We start from the raw sequence: 18,038 nt of genomic DNA, 5'->3' as shown, positions 1-18,038 counted from the left end.
TTTGTGTGTGGTTTTCTTCTTTCAGTCATGAATGAGAAGTGACTATACATCAGATCAGGTAAACATTTAAAGAAAAATAACTTTATTTTCAGTCATTGTGATTTAGTATACCAACAATTTCATAGTATTGTACTAAGGTTTTAGGACTATATTCCAACATTGTGTTGAGTGATTTAACCCCTAGCTAGATTCCCTTATGTCGAACTGATGTCCAGCATATTTAATAGGAAATTAAACATCTTTTGAAGTGGGTTTCTTACCTCCTGGTAGATGAAAATCAAATTTTACTTTTACATTACAGATTAAAGAATGATAAATGTTAGTGTGATAAATGTTATCACTTAAAGTTTATACCAGGCATGTATCAAAAAAAACAAAAAAACAACAGACCTTAAAAGTTTAGACCTGGAATAATTTAAAGTCTTGAGAGGTAGTGTTTCATTGGCTTTAGCTAATTAAATTGTACTGGAAGAACAAACCAGATTTTTCATGGAGCAAATAAGTAAAACTATAATTACAACCAGGCAGGATTTTTTTTTTTTTTTTTTTACGAGTCTTATTTCAAAATGTAACTACCGGTTTTGTACCTAGGAAATCAGAAAATTTAAATCATTTCTCTGTTAACCAACCTCCTCAACATCATTCAAAATGATTACTTCTTCTTCTTACCTCCAGGTGGTGTAACCATCATTTATAAACATGAGATCTGTTTTGATACAAGTTTAAAATGATTAATATTTAGTTATAGAATACATGTTTACAAAAATAATTAAGTGGCTTTATTTGATAAATCAATTTAAATATTAAGTATCTGCAAACCTGAAAAAATATATATGTTTGTTTACTGCATGCGTGACATGCTGGTTAACACTACCAGCAATAACAGAATTGGAACTACTTCCTATTTTTTAATAGGAAATGCTTTTACAGAAATTATGCCAAAAATGGAAGCTTGTTTGACAATGTAAATGCATTTTCCGTTCTTTTTACTTTACGTCTAGTTAAATTTTGTCTAGGGCTCTTGAAATAATTGAGATTTTCATTACTCATAATTAGAATATCATTCAAATCCAAAGCTTACAGTATACTTAATATAGAGAGAGTCCAAATAGCTGGTGCTTTGCACGATGAAATGGAATCCCAATAACATTCCAGTTTATCATTCAGCTCTCCAGTTTTTACATCTGCAATCCTTAAGTATCCAGATGTTGAAACTCAAAGCTGTTATTTGAGATTATTTTTTGAAGAGATTAGCTGTCGTTAAATGTCCCTCACATTCTACGAATTCCAGTTCTCTCCAGAAACAGCTTAGTAGGATCAGTTGGACAGGAAGTCAATTGATGCCCGCACCAGTCGACCAGTTGCCACATCAACAGCTGTGACTTTGATCTCGGTGTCTCCAAACTGCATGGTAGTGCGAATCTCTCTGCGTTCAAATGTGGATCCTTTATCATTTTCACCAACATTAGCTGCCGCTGCCCCTGACTCAAGCAGGTCCAGCGTGATGGCACCACACTTCCTTACCCCGGGGTCAGTAATGTAGGTTATGTCATCAGTGTCACAGCAGTAGATGTTGATTATGATCTTCCTTTGTCCTATTCTTGCTGGAGTGTAGCTCCGCCTCACCACCTCACCCAAAGCCACCGACTGATCAACACTAACAAAGCGGTCCAGGATATCAGTGCACCATTCTCGGCCATCTTTGAGAAGTAGTTTTTCACGAGGGTGTCGGCCTTCCACAAAGCGGTTCAAAACCCCAACACCATAAGTTAACGGGCAACGGCGTACACGGACAACAGTGGGGTCTAGTCCAAACAGGACTGCACCCTTCAGGATGGTTAGACCTACGTCATGTGGAATTATGATACGGCAATTCCGCCCTAGTGCATTCTGGGCCGCACGTTGAAGCATGGGCGACTCTGCGAATCCTCCAACCAAGAAGATAAAACGCACACCTTTTACCTCTTCCTTCTGCATCAGGTTCTCTGGTAAGGTGAGAGAAATCGATAAGTTTTAGAATTAAATGCCGATCCCTGGCTTAGTGTTTGTTTGAGAGACGTCTCTTACCAATATGTCTTATGATATTGTTGATGGTTGGCTGAAAAAGCTCATTCATGGCCTCTGCAGAGAATCTCAGCATCCCTTGAGATGACCACTTTATAAAATTCATACTGACAAAAACATTACACAAAGTTTAAACTTAAATATTCACACTTTCAAAGACATAATTCTGCAATAATGTCCTCAATGATCAGACTTACTTGCTCTTGCGCAGGGCAGTCTCCACACTCTGTCCCCGGTGTCGCTTGTAGAAGTCAATGAAAGAAAAGGGCAGCAAGATGTTTAATGAGTTGGCCCGGCCAGGAGCCGCTGTGCGCTTACGGGCTTCAAATGCAATGGTGAGATCCACCCAAGCTGCTGGACGTTTTGCTTTAAAACTCTCAATGAAGTCAGCCCCAAAGATCTGGCACAACATAGCCTCAAAGGCAAGATCCACACCAACTGCTCCATAGGGACCTCCTGAAAGACAAACGTATATTATGTACCATTTAGGTTTAGGTAACATGCCACTCAATTTGCATGTTCACCTCATTTTTCTTAAGGTCCTAAACTAAATCCTTTGGAATAACCGTGATCAGATGACCTTCAGAATCAGATTTTTTCAGGATTGGGGTGAAATGACAGGGCATGGCTGAAGTGAATAATCAAGATGGACCACTCCAGCTTTGATTTCATTCAAACTAGTGATACACATGTTGCCTAGTAGGATAGGATGTGCTCCTGGATTTGTTGCTCTCCTGGAAGGTGGCCCTCCAGGTGCAGGATTGGACCCCCAACCCAACCTTACCTTTACCCTGCTTATGAGCGCCCTTGATGTGTCTTTTTGCCAAGCCCACACTCATAGCAAACACTACCATACATTCGGTAATATGGCCCAAATATTACATCCCACAACATGGGATGGAATTGGAATGGAATCAAGGGGGGACGTTGATCCAGGAACATGGTCTACATTGCAAAATCATGTACAACACTAGTTGAAATCAAATTTGGTCACTCATGATTATTCACTTCAGCAATGCCCTATCATTTCACTCTAGTCTTGAAGATCTTTGAGACAAAGATCATAATTGTCAGGGAGGTAGTTGTAAGTGTGATGAAGAAGTTGGCTTTGGTCTTCAACTAACCTGAGGCTTTGTAAAGCTCCTTCAGAGTACCCTGTGGCTGCTCAATCTGATGCACTGTCAGATCCACCGTCCCACCACCACAGTCTGCCACAATGTACCGATCACCTTTGAGAATACACATGGTTATTTAATCTTGACCTTAGTCCAGGGGTCACCAAGCACTGTCCTGCAGAGTTTAGCTCCAACTTGCCTCAACACACCTGGCTGAAAGTTTCTTTTATGCCTAATTAGACCTTTACTAGCTGGTTCAGGTGTGTTTAATTGGGGTTGGAGGTAAACCAAAGCCACTGGAGGGCAAGCCTGCAACCTTTAGCCAAAAAAACGTAAGGGCACAGGGAAGGAGTTTTGAATGGCGGACACTAATGTCACTGCCATTACACAATAGGCTGAGAGGTGCCACACGTGATTAAGTTAGGCGTTACACTTTCCCCAATGGTAAGAGATACAGACCCTCTCATCAAAGCCACTGGAAGGTAAGCCTGCAACCTTTAGCCAAAAAAACGTAGGGAAAGAGCTTTGAACGGCGGGCGCTAACGTCAAAAATTGTTACCAGGTTTTTTTTAATCAACAAGACTTGTTTAAATAACACCCCCTTTCTTTTCTCCCAGACCTATTGCAGTCAGGAACATCTTCTAGCAAACAGCCTTCAGACATTTATGGTGCAATCTGAGATAAAAGTGGCTTAGCTTGGCTCCTGCCAACTGACTTAAGTTAACTTCACAGGAAAGTGTGTTTCTTGTTTGTTTACAGTGGTGTAATAACTCATGGAAAAATTGCCTTGTCTTTGTGAACTTATAAGCATGTGTGTACTATTAAGAATCGCAGGAGACTATGAGAGATTGAAGGAGATCTGTATTTTGAGTATTGTATGAGTTAGATTTTAATAAAATCTCCTTCTCGATCCCTCTCTCTTCAGGAAACATCTGGAGCGAAAGATCTGATTATTTTGACCCTGCACCTTGTCATTGTGCCAGTCATGCAGAGAGAACTGCACGCACACACACTGCAGCCATGCGCTCAGACTGTGCAGCCAGTAACAACATACCAATGATTGCTCCATAATGAGGGTCTCTTACACATATGCACAGCAATTACAGTCATATAAACATTATATGCACAGAGAGAACAAGGAAGCTTGGCTAGGGGAAATCATGGTTTAAAATAGTAATGTTCCATCTTACATAAAAAATGAAAAAGTAGTGCAATACAGTACTCTGGGAATTATTACCCTGGAACGTATTATGGTCTATTTGTGGTTACTTGTATTATGATAAAAGAATTATAAATAAAAAAGAGTTTATTAGTGTCGGCAATATGGCCTCAAGGCAACAAGATGTCAGTTTCCAATATACTTTGTGTGTCTGAGGTCAAAATTACTGTTTATTATATTTATTTATTGCTGCCATTGCTATTTTTATAGCTAAATAAATGTGTGTGTGTGTTTCCATCTCTTACCTGTCTGCATCTCAGACCACAATTCTCCAGTACCACTCTCCACCAGAAAAGTTCGGCTATGTCTGGATCTGCGGAGCTGCTCACGGGCTGAAAGACACATTGACTTCCTTTAATCTATGAATCACTCACACATGGGATGCATTAATCAAAGCCTTATCACATTAGAATCAATAAAATTCACACAGAGAGCAAAAGAGAGAGGGAGAGATTGCAGATACCTAGATCTTTAAGGCAACCTGCTAAACAGACCTTGATTTGAATGAACCTAAAGCTTTTGTTTGTAAAACATGATCTTTGAGATGTGAGCTCAATTTACTTCAAGTATTGCTCTTATACCTATTAAAACAAGCTTGTTTCATGGCTGGAGTTTTATAGTGGGTGCTTTTAGTGAATAATGACCTGCTAAACTAAGAATGATCTCTGCTTCACTTTTGGGGTTAGTAAGGCTATACTGGATGCCATATTTCCTGAGGAACTCTTTTTATGGAATGCATTACTTCAAACATTTTCTTTTCAGGTACAGTCTGTGAACAATATAGAATAGACATGCTGATGAACATTCCCACAGCTTGCAAAAATACACAGAAAAAAACTACACTTCAGGGACAATCTGGAACCCATTACAATATGAAACAACATTTGAAACAAGACAAAGGGAAAAGGAAAAAGGAAAAATAAACTGATTTGAACTTTAATTGCTCTAAAACCCATGTGGTTTGGTAGAACAGAGACAAAGATGAATAATGCATCCATGGTCTTAATATAGATGAGAGGACAGACAATGATGGACTAAATTATTTGGACTAGTTTCTAAGTCTCTGTGCGATGAATAAAACAACACAATCAATGCATAAAATGCATTTAAACCAATTTCAGAAGCATCAAAAACAAGACTTCAAGGTTTTCAGGAAAGTTTGTTACCTTCATAAAGGAAAAAACACATGCCTGTTAGTGTAAATAATAATAATAAAAAAATCCCTTGGAACATAAAAGTGCCAAAGTTGAACTGTGTGTTTGTGTCCCTTGAATTCTGTGTGTATATGAACATTGTCCAGGTGTGAAACATGTTTTGGGAGATTACCGCTTTGAATTAGCAAGCAAGCAAAAATGCAAGAAAGACTGAAAGAACAAAAGGAATCATCCAGGGAAACTAGTGTAAGCAGTCCAGAGGAGGGTGAGCTCATGGACCACAGCACCTTGTTCCAATTATAATGTGAAATGTGTGTGTATAATTGTAAGTATATTTGGTTTGAGTGTAAAAGCAGGAATGAATGATGGTGTCTACGGTACTTTATTTTTTGTGGTATATAAATGTGAAAAGAGTGTTTGTAAAAGAGCCCCATTTTGTTTCAAGCATTGATAACAAAAACACTGTCAATCTTTCAAAGAGTTTTTCAGCTCTGTGACCTCAGGGGACACTCTAACCTTCGAGAAAATGTCATCTTGTTTTTTCTGTCTTAACCCAAACCACATGCTCTCACAGTCACTAAGACCCACTTGGTTCTGGATCAATCTGCCCCCGATCTAACTGTCCTCCATGCATAAACCCACACATAACCACACAAAACAAAAACAGTACTCTATTTTCAAGGGATGAAAGACAGTTCTGTATTCTCCATGCTTTAAGCATGGTTCCCATTTAATGTTTATAGAGAAATGTGATACACTTAAAGCAAGAAATGTGGACTCCTTCTCAGGATCAATCTGAGAGCAAGTGATATTGTATAATGCTAATTGATTTAGAAAAAGAAGAAGAAGAAGAAAAAAAAAACTTTTCTTACCCTGCCTAAAACTGGAATCGAAAGGGCGGGAGCCATCTACATCTAAACCATTGGTTACTGGTCGTTGGCTGAGGTCAATGACCTGGTGTAGACGGAGCTTCCTGCAGTAGATGGATGCAGCCTCTGGTTCAAGAGCTATGAGGAGCTGTTCAGGAGAGTCTGGAGTCACCAAACCTGCCTACGATAAGATAAACAAAATGAGCCCTAATTAGTAGAGTTTCAGTTAATACTGAGTAATTTACACTAATCAACAGTTTTTAAGCAGCACACAGAGTGATGTTTAGGTCCTAAATAAATCAGCCTTTTGAACAAGCTAAGTTAATATTTCAGTGACTCACTTGTATAGACAGCCACTTGTTTCATTATTGAATGAATCACTGAATGAACTGGTTGAGTGAACAATTCAATGACTCACTCATACAGACAGTAATTTGTTTAGTTCCTGAATGAATCAGTTTTTGAACAAATCTGTTGAGTGAATGATTCAATGACTCTCTCGTATAGACAGTAATTTGGATGATTGTTTTGAATGAATTTGTGAATAATTGAATAATTCACTCAAAGAGACACTTGTTCCCACCTACTGGCATAAGTATACTTATGCCAGTAGGTGGGAACCTGCAGAAAGACTGATTGAAAAATCCCCAGCACTAATGCCCAGATTGAGAGTTTGTCTGGAGCAGGGCCATTCCGTGGCATATTTTCCTCAGTGCCGACTCTTGAGTTCTGCATGCTTGCAAATCCTCTCATTATAACAAATGAATTGTAGACACAATGTAAATAAGAGATTTATTGTGCAGTGTAGACAGCTTTATTGATTATAAAGTAACTTTGTGAGATCCCAATGAACTGAGATAAGTGACAGCTTTTTAGTGATTTTCAATGGAGCTTTGCCCACATTTCTGCCAATTAATATCCTTTTATAGTATTTTAGATTACATTACGACATACAACATATACGACATACAATAGCAATGTTGTGATCAACGTAAAAAAAAAAAAATGTAATAGTTGATAGCAAGCATGACATGATCAGCATAATGTGTTAATTGTATGACAGCACAGTTACCATACTGTATGTATTAGTTTTAGCCATTAGCAAAACTTGGGAGAGTTGTCTTGTGGGGGGGCACAATCTAAAATCTTGCCTGGGTACCAACAGAGTCTGGGCCGGCCTTGGTCTTGAGAAATTCAAACTGATACAAAAACGTACCAGGGCTGTTGAACTGTATGGCGCATCGGGTTCTTTTGACTTGAGACAGTCAAACACTATAGCAATACCCTAGCAACCACCCAGGACGCTCTAGCCACCAATAATTTAGTAAGAACTCTCAATAAGAATTTAGTAAGAACACCTTAACAACTGCATAGCAACACCTCTGCACCCATTCACTACACCCTAGCATTAATTGACATATTTTATGAGCATGCACTTCTCAGATTTTCTTCAGAAAACTTAATATAAACATGTTTCACAACATTGAATGTTACTACAAAATCTAAACACCACATTTACTGTACAATGAGCATTGGTAACATGGTAACCAAAGTAATTGGAAAGGAGGTTTCAGTACATTGTGAAAATATCAGTACACTTCCCCAGTTTGTCATGGAGTTATGATAGGAGGAGGTGGGCTGCCTCGTTCACCCTCTCTTGCTTGACTGGGACAGGCGTGGTTTCCTGTGTTTGTGTGCTGGTCCCTTGCATTGTTTAACCTTTGTGACATTGCAAAGAGGAAAATTAACCTTAACCTGCCTTACCTCTAGTAAGGTAGTGAGAGCAAAAGATCCAGGGCTACTACAGCAAATACAGTTCACACCTATTTAATATGTAGAGTTGTTGGCTGGTTTAGGTATAACTGCAGGGGTCTTAGAGTCTGGGCAGCTGGTAGTGATCGAATCGACAGTCTTTGTTTTTTGACGGTGATCCATGTACTGTTGATTGCTGTATGTAAAAATAATCTCTGTGACTGATTTCTTAGTGATTTCTTAGACACACACACACACACATGGATATCAGGTTATAGTCCCCTCTTGGCACACTATTTCTCTCCACTCATACAAAAGTCTTTCAACATTCCCATTTACTATATGTGTGCAGTGACTATTGCATTCCTTTTCATATACGCACATTTCCTGAACTGCACTGGGGGGCTGAAGGACATCACATTTAATGTGGGAGTGTGCATGAGAGAAGAAAGGGAGAAAGAGAAAGAGAAAGAGAAAGAAAAAGAGAAAGTGAAAAACAAAGTGTGTAATGTGTAATTTAATGTGTAATTTTTCATATATGTAGTGGAAACTGATCTTAGATCAGTTATGCTACATTACCAAATACGCAGCTTCTCGCATGAATTGCTTGGCTGGCTGCCGCCACACCGCAGGAACAGTGATGACCCATCGTACTTCATTACTTTCCAGCACAGAGGAGGATTGGTCCTTCACCTCCTGAAAAGCACACACACATTACTATTTTTCCTACTCTTATCTAAACTACATTCCACAGATAACATTTTCATACTTCTATTAGTTATTGATATCCCTTATTTCCGTTCCGCTCTAAAATGTACCGTGATGTGCAGAACTCATGACCCTCAGGATGCATGGCCGGAGTTTGGTAGAAATCTCCATGTTAGTGTTTTCCCACAAGCCTTCAGGGGCTCCAGGAAGCAGGAGGAAGAAGGTTTGGGTCCAGCCAAGACTGACTACAGATTGGCCCAGAACCTCCACCTCCTCCGACCCCCACTGTTCACAGAGACTGGATGTGTTCTTATTTGAGTGAAGGAAAAGTACGTCCTGAAAGATTTAGACCAAAGCCACAGAACACTACTGCTCTACATTACACTGGTGGTTCATGTTCAGTCTGGCCCTAGATGGAGATTTATATTACACAATTAAAATAGGCAACAAAAGCCTACGTAGTGAAAAAAATAACCAAGACAATACTAACAGCACTGGAAAAATGTGTTTCACAGATTCAAATGTTCAAATAATTAGTAAGTCAAATACAAGTACATAGAAATTATATATTTTTTTATGATAAAATGAATTTTAAAAATTATATTTCAGTCATTCTAGAAGTAATATCCGTCCATTCTCTAAACCACTTGTCCTATGTAGGGTCATGGGTATGCCGCACTGTAAAAAAAAAATATTTTCATGATTTATCACATTTTTTCTTTTGTCAAATCAACTTAGATAATTAATGTTGTTCAGATAACATAATATTTTGAGTTTCTGTTTATTAAACCAATCGTCTTCATTGTATTAACTCAAATTCTTCATTTAAATGAACTCAAAATTTTAAGGCAACCAGGTAACTTACTTTTTTAAGATAAATCAAAAAGTATTCCATACCAGCATGTTGGGCAAAGGCTGAAAATAATATATCATTTCGGTAACACTTTAGAATAATGGTCGGTCATTAATAGGTAACTATGCAGGAACTAATGCAAGACAAATAAGTAGTACTACAATAATACTACTGATAATTTATATGGTAATAAGCTTAACTAAGTAATATCAAATTTAGGACTGAGAGAAAGTTCCTTATTAGGTAATCAATAATAACTGAATTCAGATTTGCCTCATTAATAACTATCAACTAATTAAGAGCAAATTATGAAGAATTACTAATTAATCACAATCAATTGTACCCTAATAAGATATGTACTCTTTAGATAAGTATACGCTTTAGGTTTTAATATCAATCCTTAGTGTACTAATATGACTCCTTGATTAGTTAATAGTCCTTTTGCTTCTGCTTTGTGTGTGTGTGTGTGTGTGTGTTCACCTTTAAAGCATGTTCTCTGAAGAACCTCAAGGCATGAGCAAACACCTCAATGGCCCGTACTCTTCTTCCACTAACTGACTCCAGTTCAGTCTCCATAGTGAGATCCTACAGAAAACCAAGAAATTGTGCTGCAGAAATGCTCACAGAAGTGTCACAAATAATACACTAGACAGTAGATCTAGCTTCTTCTTTTTTAGCCAGTGTTGTGATACCTTATCAACAATATTTGATGTTCCTAAGCTGAGCACTTACTCTACCAAAATAAATTCTACTATAAAAAACAGAGTCAGTAAAAGTATGTTCTGTTTACACTGGTGCTGTGGATTTTCATTTTGAATTTGTCAAAGTAGAGCCAATGCCTGGCCTCCTCTGGGTCAAGGTCATGGTAGCAGTCTCGAGCTGCAAAGCCAAAACTGTGGAACCGGAGGTCGGGGGTCAGAAGCAGACAGGTTGGACTCTTCTGATTGGCTACACCAGGATCGCCACCCTCCCACCGTCTGTTAGAAAAACAAAGAGAAATGTAGGGTAAGAAATGGGCTGGGGAGTTATAAGAACTTATAATAACTTCAAGTTAGAGACAGTTGTGTGCAGATGTCATATATATATATATATACCTCATCATGTGAATGGTCTCAGGATCTTCTGTGAAACTGAAGGCATAGCCACTGGAGGTGGTGCCAAAATCGATAGCAACCACCACAGAAAATGGACGAGACACACGCGGCCTCAGTTCTGTCCTCTAAAGAGAGAAAGAAAGAAAGAAACAAGGAAAACAGAAAGCTGTTGCCTTATCACTTTTTCAGAGGGGTAACTTTACACAAAGATCTCCCTGGTACAGAGAGTAACTGACTCCACATTCCCCCTCTCTTCTCTTATCTCTAGATCATTTCCCTGACCTGAGTGTTACATTGACCAAACGCCTCAAGAGGGAGGTGTATCGTGAATCACTTGCAGCTTAAGTTCATACCAGTATTTTCAAGGTGATTTATGTAAGTATGTGTTTAAAAATGTGAGACACAGGGCAGTGGAACGAAAAAATGTAAGGTCTAGAGAAGCATTTCGAATGCTGTGACATGAGCAAAGAGCCACAAGATGCAAGTACAATGGTTAAACGTATGTCAAGTGCATGTTTACATTGAAGAACAATGGAAGGGTAAAGCAGTGGAATGAAAAAAAATAAGGGGACATTCACACAGAATGCAATTTTGCGATTAAATATGCAAGAAGCACAACAGTGGAATGGAAAAGGCAAAGTCTAGAAATGTGTGTGTTTTTTAAGTTTAACTTCTTTTGAAGCCATGTTTTTAGAACACCATGTTTTGCGTGAGACACTAAAAAAGATGTTAGATGTGAACGCAATGGTCCAAAGCATCAAAAACTATGGAAAAGCAGTGCAGTGGTATACATAAAACATTGTCTGCATCCGAAATCATAGTAGGTACTAATTTTGAATAAGTAGTTACTTCATGACAGCTAAAAAAATATGTTCTATATCGTATGAACTTGTATATTATGCCATGTTACCCTTATCACATGACCTACCAGCATCAATTATGCTGCTTCACTGCCATTCATAAATCCTCTCCCATGGCCTCATAATAACAAAGTGTCCATAAATTATACACTTCAGAATCTCGACAGAAGAAGTAGATCATCCAATTTTTTGCCTACTCTTTTAAGAGTACCGGGAATTCAGACATGCTACTTTTATCACATGTTTTTTGCCTACTATATAGAGAAGTATGCAATTTCAGATGCAGCCATTCTGTAAGTCTGGGACACAAGGGACAGGGTCATTAGCCGATGAGTGTTTGAGAAACATTGACATTATTTTTGCAATTCCCTTTTGTGGCACTAGTGGTGAAGAAATGACACACTTCACCTTTAAGTGATACAGGAGTAAGTCAACTTTCGAACAAAACATTTTTGCGCTACCACAGATTGCAGTGCACTTTGACTGGAGGATTAGCTAATGACAGAGCTGTTTTAAACCAACTGACTGAGTGCTAAGTAAAGAAGCATAATTGCATATTTCTGGTGGTACCACATCCTCTTTCAACATTACTGTAGTTTGAAGCATCTGATCTTGGCATTTGATCCAGGTTTATCATAAAGCGCTAAAGAGGGTGCATAGTACAGCACTGTGTCTGTCATGATCTTACCGGAGAGGGAGAGGGAGTAAGAGGAGTGATACTGCACTCATTTCTGGAAGGAGATGGAGAACCAGATGGAGATGTAGAGGCTAATCTGTCTTTACCTGAAGAAGATAAGATGAAAGAGAAAGAATGAGGGATGAATGGAGGAATCCTGAAAATATTAAAATAAGTGAGTTTCTCATGCATTAAACTCGAAAAACAAGATCAGGATAGGCAAGTAAGAGCTCTAAGAGAAAGAGAGCCTTTAGCCTCCTTAGAGCGCCCGACTCTCATGCCAACAGACCAGGGTTCGAGTTCGCCGTAGAGCGCGGCAGTTTGAACAGGAGGGTTAGCGGTTATGAAACACCAGAGAGGCTGAGCAACTAAGAGAATTTAAAATTCCATATTGTTTGCCTGAGCTTTTAACCCCAACTGGCATGTGTTTGGCGACATCAGAATTTCCAATGGATGGTTTCGTGGAAAAACACTGCAATGTGGATCATTTTAGATTTCATAGCACCTCATGTGCTGAATGACCTTATACCTTTATAAAAGACTTGGAAATACATCTAGCCTTCTTTCAGAAGTTTTTAAAGGTGCCATCGAACGTTTTTTTTACAAGATGTAAATAAAAGTCTAAGGTGTCCCCTGAATGTGTCTGTGAAGTTTCAGCTCAAAATACCCCATAGATTTTTTTAAATTAATTTTTTTAACTGCCTATTTTGAGGCATAATTAGAAATGCACCGATTCAGGCTGCGGCCCCTTTAAATCTCGCGCTCTCTGCCCCCTCCTGAGCTCTCAACTCTATCATTGCATAAACAAAGTTCACACAGCTAATATAACCCTCAAAATGGATCTTTACAAAGTGTTCGTCATGCATGCTGCATGCATTATGTGAGTATTGTATTTATTTGGATGTTTACATTTGATTCTGAATAAGTTTGATAGTGCTCTTTGGCTAACGGCTAATGCTACACTGTTGGAGAGATTTATAAAGAATGAAGTTGTGTTTATGAATTATACAGACTGCAAGTGTTTAAAAATGAAAATAGCGACGGCTCTTGTCTCCGTGAATACAGTAAGAAACTATGGTAACTTTAACCACATTTAACAGTACATTAGCAACATGCTAACGAAACATTTAGAAAGAGAGTTTACAAATATCACTAAAAATATCATGTTATCATGGATCATGTCAGTTATTATAACTCCATCTGCCATTTTTCACTATTGTCCTTGCTTGCTTACCTAGTCTGATGATTCAGCTGTGCACAGATCCAGACGTCCTGCCCTTGTCTAATGCCTTGAACATGAGCTGGCATATGCAAATATTGGGGGCGTACATATTAATGATCCCAACTGTTACGTAACAGTCGGTGTTATGTTGAGATTCGCCTGTTCTTCAAAGGTCTTTTAAACAAATGAGATTTATATAAGAAGGAGGAAACAATGGAGTTTGAAACTCACTGTATGTCATTTCCATGTACTGAACTCTTGTTATTCAACTATGCCAAGGTAAATTCAATTTTTAATTCTAGGGCACCTTTAAAATTGCAATGAAATTAAACACATCTTTTCCTCCATATTATGATGTACATCCGAGTTTTATGGCTTATCGAAAAGAAAATTATGGCGGTGAATGAGAGAATATATTAAATATATTTTTTGTGTTTCCATTTGCTCAAAAGAAAAACTCCACAATAGTGTTTTCATAACTTTCAAAAAGAGGGAAAAAAAATAGAAAGCGGCAGTCAGAAGAGAGAAAGATATATATTTTTACTGTCACTCCCATAGCCGCCGTATTAGAAACACCCTCACAGCAGCATTAACTATTTTTGTGTAATTTGATGCAAAGGTAATATAATACTAAGTATAGTTTTATAAATGTACATACGTTTAAAAAAAAAATAAAAAATGAAAATATAAAAAACTTTGCAGGATTTACGATATTGATGACCATTAAAATGCGTCATCACAGTCTGTGAAAAGGGTCTATAGATTGAATTTTGAGATGTGATGCAGGCAGATCTGAATCTGGGCTTGTAGTCACTTATGTCACCATTTTGTCATCATATGTCATGAAGTTTCACCAGAAGATCGAGTTATGACATTTTGATTAAAAATTACAATGAAACATATACAGGGACGATTCATTTACTATGAGATCAATAACATGCATTTAGAAAATAGATGATAGACTTTAAAACCTGGACAATTATTTCCAGGCCTGAAATACAAATACATCATTTGAAAGCTGTTTTCTATCATTATCTAACACAGGAGTTAAAATGAGCATTCAGTTTTCTCTTCAACACTGTCATCATGTGAACTCAGCATTAACACTTTGATTTTTCGTGTCTCATATCTGTGGCAACACAAGGAATTTCAGGAGCAGAATTCCGAACATTCCATAATTCCTATCATGGTCAAAAGTTTGCGTATGGCATTCAGGTCAAAATGAATTTCATGGCATGTACTATCAACATGGATTGACCCCTTCTAGCAAGGTCACTCTAATGAAGGCATCAAACATGCACACACTCGAATATGGGTGTAATTCACTCAAGAGTGAGAGGAATGTTATCGACATGTACAGAGTGTAGATAAGAGAGGGTCACACCCCTGTCCAGTATTGTTGACGGCATAGACAGGAATTACAGCATAATTCCTGTGGAAATATGTGGATGATCACAGGTTTCAATTCAGCTTTACATTTTGGACTCCAAGTCTGCTGTATATAAATTCTGGTTGTATACTGCAAAAGTAGCCTTGTTCTATTAAACTATTATTAACCTAGGTTCCTTAGGATATTCTACAGATATGATATTTTTCATCCAAGTCTTAATTTTAGCATCATAGAATAATTTTAATGAAATGTTACCTGGCACTTGTAGACTGTTGGTACTGAGCTGCAGGACGTCTGCCATTGTAGAGGTCACAGGGTTTTTACAGCCTAACAGGGTAAGAATAACTCTGATCTGTGAAGCAAGGTTTTATTAATATTTGAAATTTTTCTTTCATGATGTCAAGAAATATTTACATGTAATGTAATTTAAATGTAATATATGATGATTAAGAAATTAATATGAATTCAAGGTTTTAGGAAAATATGTTATTTGATTTTACTTCATGAATATCCCAGATTTTTCGTAAATATTCTTTAAAATAACCATAAAAAATCAACATGAATACATATTAGACAGAGTTTCTTAGAATGTGGAACATGTTTTAAACCACATTTTTAAAAGATTTTGTCATTGACCTTGGACATTTCACACATAAATTCTAAATTCTATCATTTCTTTGAATACAAATCTATATTTTTTCTCTCTTTCTCTTTTTAAAACATCATATTAGGATGTCCCAGCTGCAACAACAAAAGCATGACATGATGTGTTAGTGGGTGTGTATTAGTCATCCTATCTCCCAAAGCTCTTGTTGGGCTCTGTTTCCAGACCAAATGATCTGAAACAGGAGAGAAACACAATAAACACAGAAATGTGTTAAGTAAATGCTGTTAAATGCTAGTATTATTTAAGTGTTTAGTCTACAATACAATGATTTTTTCTGAAAAATGAATATGGTTCTTTATGAAATTCAACCACATGTCCCCTACCCCCAACGTGTTCCCCTTTCCCCCCTGTTTTCCCCATGCCTCTTGCCTTAATCTTTTCTTTGGACTCATTCCCATTTTCTTTTTCTTCCACTGTTAGTTTCAAACCCTCTCAAAGGTTGTAGGGTTTGAGGGAAGCAGTGTGTGTGTGCATGTGTGTGTGTGTGTGTGAAAGATAGAGACATTTGTAAATTTAAACATTAAAAACTTTAAAATGATACATGCACATTGAACTTGATTGCCTTCAGATGATATGATTTATCACTGCCTCTCCATATGGTTTCAGACACACTTCATACAGATTACAAATGACATCAAAGAGGCTTTCTGCCACTGAGGCTGAGTCATTTGAACAAAGAAACACTGTTTCTTCATGGTATACTTTTTTCTACCTGCTTTGCAAAGGTTATTGTGTTATCCCAGGTTAAAAAAAAGTACACTTCCATAATATCCTTGTATTTTCACGCGCTAATTTTGTACTTAATTTACTAAAAATTCTTCTATAGTACTTCTTAAGATAATCTTAATGTGTACTCAACTGTGGCTATTTTGAGACACCATGAATATGAACTAAAATGTGCTTTTAAAATACTCTCTCTGTATTAAAAAAAAATGTATTTAGTGACCACTTGTAGTACACTTAACCCATCTTTGGGCAATGAGCAGAATTTAAAGCTTCTGTCTGCTTCAGTGAGACATTTCAGTTGTTTGACTTGTGACAGATTATATTTATTCCCAGTAACTGTAAAATACTTTTGTTTCTAGTCAGTGTTATTATCATTAACTAAAACTAAAACCATAAAAACACATTTTCATTACTTGAAATAAAGTAAACATTAACTGAAATATATATAAACTGTCTTTTTCGTTTAGCTTTAAGTAATACAATAACTTAAAACTATATAGGGATATTAAAAAAAAAAAAACTTAAATATATAAAACTTATGTAAAATGAAAAGAAAAACAGAAAAATCTAAATGAAAACATTAAAAACTATAATGGTATACCAATGATATTAAAACAACAATTTATATTTAACCATCCTCAGTATATTGTCGACTGCCACTGAAAATAATTTCAGCTTGTACCTCCGTTTTGTAAAAAGCCACAAACAAACATCTTGTTTCCTCTGAGAGTTTTCTAGGAAAATCTTCCTATTAATTTCCACCCAAGAGCTACTTGTGACACAGCAACACTTTGCAGAAGCTGAGGTCAAGTATGATGAATTACCGACCCCTTTCCTACTACATTACAATTATAGTCATTTTAGAGGATGTACAAAGTCATATTTCAATGTCCGTCAGGTAATTGTGGTCAGAATGTCCACTAAAATACCATTTGTCTTTTCATGTTATACTAGAGCATGAATAAGTCATTAATCTCTCTGGAACGCCCCCATCAATCCCACTTCTGTCAGTCAGCACACAAAGAAGACAAAGCACTGCACCTGATGCTGGTCCCATTCAACTTTTTAGCATGTTAAATTTGTACTTACCCTTTTGTTTATAATGTATCGTCCCCTGCCTGGGGTTGTTTAGTCCCTGATCAAAGTCCAAAATCCCAAAAGCAATTGGATGTTTCAGTAGCAGAGCCTGCGTAATGATGTTGTTTCCCAACAGAAGTTCCAGTCTAAGGTCTGAAAGAAGAAAAGCACTGATGGTGCTGAAGGTGTTCTAAAGTTGAAAAAAGTTTCAAAAGTGCTCAGATCCAAAGAATATTCCTCTGTTTCTGTATCCCAGCAGTCAATCCTTCATCTGCTGAGGAATGTCAGGGAGGAATGGTTGAGAGAGCCGCACACACACACACATGTACAGGGTCTGAATATGAAGGTTGCTGTAGTGAAGGGGGAAAGGGAGGGGATCTGACTTCATACTGACACAGATTAAATCACTGTGTATCGGTGTGTTTGTTGGAGTGAGAGAGAGAGAGGGTGGAGAGTATTTGGAGTGGCAGCGTGCACTGATTAAGTCATCCGATCCCCCCTCCTTGTGTTTCCCCTCTTTTCCTTCTGCCCACCCCCTGCATCCAGCTCTTTCTTCCCTCTCAGCTTCTCTTCCAGCTCGAGCATTTTTCTT

The 18,038-nt window shown here is 37.6% G+C and overlaps 1 protein-coding gene across 3 annotated transcripts; it reads right to left on the bottom strand.

Moving 5' to 3' along the window:
• Positions 1 to 77: 77 nt before the first annotated feature.
• hspa12b (heat shock protein 12B) lies at positions 78 to 17,821 on the bottom strand. 3 transcript variants are annotated; one of them, XM_067401843.1, is made up of 13 exons: positions 17,459 to 17,821; positions 15,232 to 15,328; positions 12,377 to 12,471; positions 10,829 to 10,953; positions 10,525 to 10,711; positions 10,215 to 10,319; positions 8,753 to 8,869; positions 6,425 to 6,602; positions 4,644 to 4,730; positions 3,189 to 3,293; positions 2,262 to 2,520; positions 2,068 to 2,171; positions 78 to 1,985 (listed from the first exon to the last, which is right to left on the bottom strand). In XM_067401843.1, exons 2-13 carry the CDS (start codon positions 15,275 to 15,277, stop codon positions 1,318 to 1,320), a joined length of 2,076 nt encoding a protein of 691 aa, XP_067257944.1. In that variant the 5' UTR covers positions 15,278 to 15,328; positions 17,459 to 17,821; the 3' UTR covers positions 78 to 1,317. The 3 variants fall into 3 exon arrangements, with proteins under 3 accessions (XP_067257944.1, XP_067257945.1, XP_067257946.1); XM_067401844.1 differs by lacking the exons at positions 12,377 to 12,471; positions 15,232 to 15,328; XM_067401845.1 differs by lacking the exons at positions 12,377 to 12,471; positions 17,459 to 17,821 and having other exon boundaries at positions 15,232 to 15,240.
• Positions 17,822 to 18,038: the final 217 nt, after the last annotated feature.

The sequence above is a fragment of the Chanodichthys erythropterus genome, chromosome 11, assembly GCF_024489055.1.
Source record: "Chanodichthys erythropterus isolate Z2021 chromosome 11, ASM2448905v1, whole genome shotgun sequence".
Lineage (NCBI taxonomy): Eukaryota > Metazoa > Chordata > Actinopteri > Cypriniformes > Xenocyprididae > Chanodichthys > Chanodichthys erythropterus.
Note: the sequence above shows the minus strand (reverse complement) of the source record. Positions and strands in the feature narration are given on the sequence as shown.